This window comes from Phyllobates terribilis, unplaced genomic scaffold (genome assembly GCF_046119375.1).
Source record: "Phyllobates terribilis strain yellow unplaced genomic scaffold, ASM4611937v1 Scaffold_9__5_contigs__length_417890890, whole genome shotgun sequence".
NCBI lineage: Eukaryota > Metazoa > Chordata > Amphibia > Anura > Dendrobatidae > Phyllobates > Phyllobates terribilis.
In genome coordinates this window covers 404,252,827-404,256,183 of record NW_027362769.1, presented here as the reverse complement: position 1 = coordinate 404,256,183, position 3,357 = coordinate 404,252,827, and the positions used below count along the sequence as shown (strand labels likewise).

The following is a 3,357-nucleotide window of genomic DNA, read 5'->3' as shown; positions in this document are numbered from 1 at the left end:
GGTGCCGGGTGTCGGACCGCGGCCGATCAGACATTGATGACCTAGTCTAAGGATACATCATCAATGTAAAAGTAGTGGACAACCCCTTTAAGAATATTTAGCTGGAAGACTAAAACCAACCATATGTCTGATCATTCATCATCAAAAAATCATCAAGAAATATGTCATATAAAATAAAATTTGTACGATTTATCAATAATGTCCAATTATTGGACAAACGTAGAGCAGACAGTCTTACAATCTACCAAATGTATCAAAATGGATCTTAGTGTTAAATATGTGTCTCATCTTTAGACTGTTTGTCTTACTTTGTACCTGAAATTTGTGACAAACATTTTGGATTCTTGTTTTGGTTCATGATGCCGCTTATTAATAGACTTCCCTTTTGACTAAGACATGCCCCCTTGTCAGTCAAGCCTCAGAAAATATCTAAAGCACATAATAAATATAGAACAGGACTCCTGCTTTGCACTAATGAGGGGCAAATGTCCAGAAACATGTGTCTACAAATTCAGAGTCTGGTTTGCCTTCTTATCCTAAATCATGTGACAAGACTCATTGAAGGGTCGATAACGACTTTTAGGATTGTTACATCAAATAGGTGGCGCTATAGGTCTAGTCCTCCTCCACTCTGAAGAGGCAATTCTTCTGTCCAATGGATCTATTGTTCCTTGTACTGACAAATGTATCCCTAGTTTTGCTGAGTGTAACATTTAAGATTCTAGATTGTTAAAATCACCAACACAAGACCAATTACCACACAACCGGCTCACATTATTCCATCATTACTGCTATGTAACAACTTGACAGAGTCATGATAACATATCATCTCCTTCGAGGCATCTTTAAGTCTGGGATTACCAAGAATCATTAGGATAGACTGTACAGGGCTGAAGGACGACATCAGCATTAACGTTATCCAAAATCCTGAATCAACTTGTACAGCAATAGAAAAATAAACATTCAATATCAGAGAGTAAAATGCCAGGTAGAAAAGAAGGAAATATGTCATTCTACAAACCACCTTCTCGTATGGTGTCAAGCGTCCTTTGTCCACTGTTTCCGTACCTCTCTTCATCTTTAGACTGTGTCGTTTCAGGGTCCATATAGTGCCGATGGTGGAGATTAGTATTATCACAAAAGGTATGGAAGTAATTGCTACGGCACAGTTAATAAGTCCTACTTTGTTCTCTGCTAGCACCTTCATAACAGATGGAGGACTCTCCGTGATGTTTCGAGATCTGATGTGATGAGGAAAGAGAAGTAAACTGCTGAAGAAGCTGATGGTGAGGGACACAACCTCAAGTATAAACAACATCCAAGGAATAATGAAGCTGATGCGGAACTTCACCCAAAAAAGAAGTCTGGCCTGAGATATCTTTATAAAATAGAAGAATCCAAGGCCGGCGGAAAGCCACCCACAAGAGCCCACGCTGTAGAGTAGTAAGGTAACGTACATAAAAGACAGGTCAGATGTGTACGAGGCGTGAAGACCAATATATTCATCCATGATGCCCGCAGCTATCAGAACGCTGTAATTCACATTCGAGGCACAAATGCACATCACAATTTTGTTACTGTCATTCATATTTTTCTCTCTGTAGAAGTCATAGAAGATGACGGATACAATAAATAAATTAAAAAATGTTCCCGCTGTTAACTCCAGGGCTAAAACAATGACAGAGGACAAGGCGTTAATATCCATCTTAATATTATTTACTTTCTCTTTTGGCTCAAACAATGTTTTTCTCCAGAATAATCAGAATCGTCTCATATTATTGTGTGACCAATGACAATCCGTATGTGATCATATCCATGTATCCATCTTGATCATGTATCTCATCTATGCCCATTGATGGCTTCTGGTTACTTCTGCAGAGTCTTGCCTTCATCCGTCTCCTCCTCAAAAAAAAGTTCTGAAGAAGAAAGGCTCCTGGTGATAGATAGTTTTTATCTCTCTGGAAAAACAAATGACAGGAGACCAGGATTTGTGTTCATGCAAATTCTTAAAATCTACAATTTCCACTGACACATATCTGTAACAAGGAGGATAGAAAGGAAAAGTCATGCAAACCATAGAGTCACTCACCTTTTCCATAATAAAGGCTATGGCTATCAGTCTGGTTGTTTCATAGAATTATTCCTATAAAATATGCAAATTGGAAGAGGACTAGAACTCAAGCACCACCTATTGGAAGCAGCGATCAATAAGTCAATATCAACTCTCTACACACGAGCCTTGTCACATAACTTAGGATAAAAGCCAAACAAGAATCTGAATTTGCAGACACAATGTTTCGGAGTTTCGCCCCTCATCAGTGCAAAGTATCAGATATGATTTGGCTAGGTGAGAGGCTCTGAGCTGGGATCCAATGGATTATGTTTCTCCTTGTGGAGAATGACAAGCCAAGCCACTCTGACATGCCAGACTTGGCTTGTCACTCTCCACAAGGAGAAATGTTACCCCTTGGACCACAGTCCAGAGCCTCTCACTTAGCCAGATCGATCTCATACTTTGCACAGATGAGGGGTAACACCCAGAAAGACCATGTCGGCAAATTAATATTTCCAATAAGTGTCACTAGAGTTCTAATCCTCTTCCTCTCCGAAAAGACAATTTGCATATTTAATTTCCCAGAGAAGCATGTATGGCTTTACAAAGAGAACCATTACCCCTTAGACTACCTTCCTATAAATATATAACATACAGGGCCTGATTTATCATGATTGTCATTGTTCACACCGGTCTTGATGAGATGTACTAGAGTCAGGCGTATGCTTCTTCCTGAATCATGAGCGTCAGATGAGTGGTCTGTCCCCCAGCATGCGCCTCACCACAAATCCTACTCCAGTTCTTAAGTTTATGACTCCATTCGTAAATTTGACAAGAAATGGTCGCTACACCCCGATCCCATCTAAGTTCAGCCCACTTTCAGAAGCTGGACAAAAATGGCATGAGAACGCAAAAAATCACAACATTTTAGCTCAGCCTTGAGTTTCACCAAACTAGGCAGTGCAAAGTATGAGAAATGATTTGTCTAGGTGAGAGGCTCTGAACTGAGGTCTAAGGGGTAACATTTGTTCTTATGGAGAGTGACACACCAGCTCTGGCACATCAAGGTAAGGAGGCTTATTCGCCATAAGGAAAAATGTTACCCCTTAGACCTCAGTCCAGAGCCCCTCATGCAGCCAAATCACTTCTCATACTTTGCACTGACGAGGGCCAATAGCCCGAAACACCGTGTCTGCAAATTGAGATTCTGATTTGGCTTTTATCCTAAGTCATATTGCATGACTCGTTAAAGTGTTGATTATGACTTGAAGGATTGCTGCTTCCAATAGGTGGCGCTATAGAGT

At 40.3% G+C, this 3,357-nt stretch overlaps 1 protein-coding gene across 1 annotated transcript; it reads right to left on the bottom strand.

The window, feature by feature from the left end:
- Positions 1-249: 249 nt before the first annotated feature.
- LOC141161266 (taste receptor type 2 member 39-like) lies at positions 250-2,305 on the bottom strand. Its single transcript, XM_073646051.1, has one exon. The coding sequence runs from the start codon at positions 1,703-1,705 to the stop codon at positions 770-772; it is 936 nt and encodes a 311-aa protein (XP_073502152.1). The 5' UTR covers positions 1,706-2,305; the 3' UTR covers positions 250-769.
- Between the last annotated feature and the right edge of the window lie 1,052 nt (positions 2,306-3,357).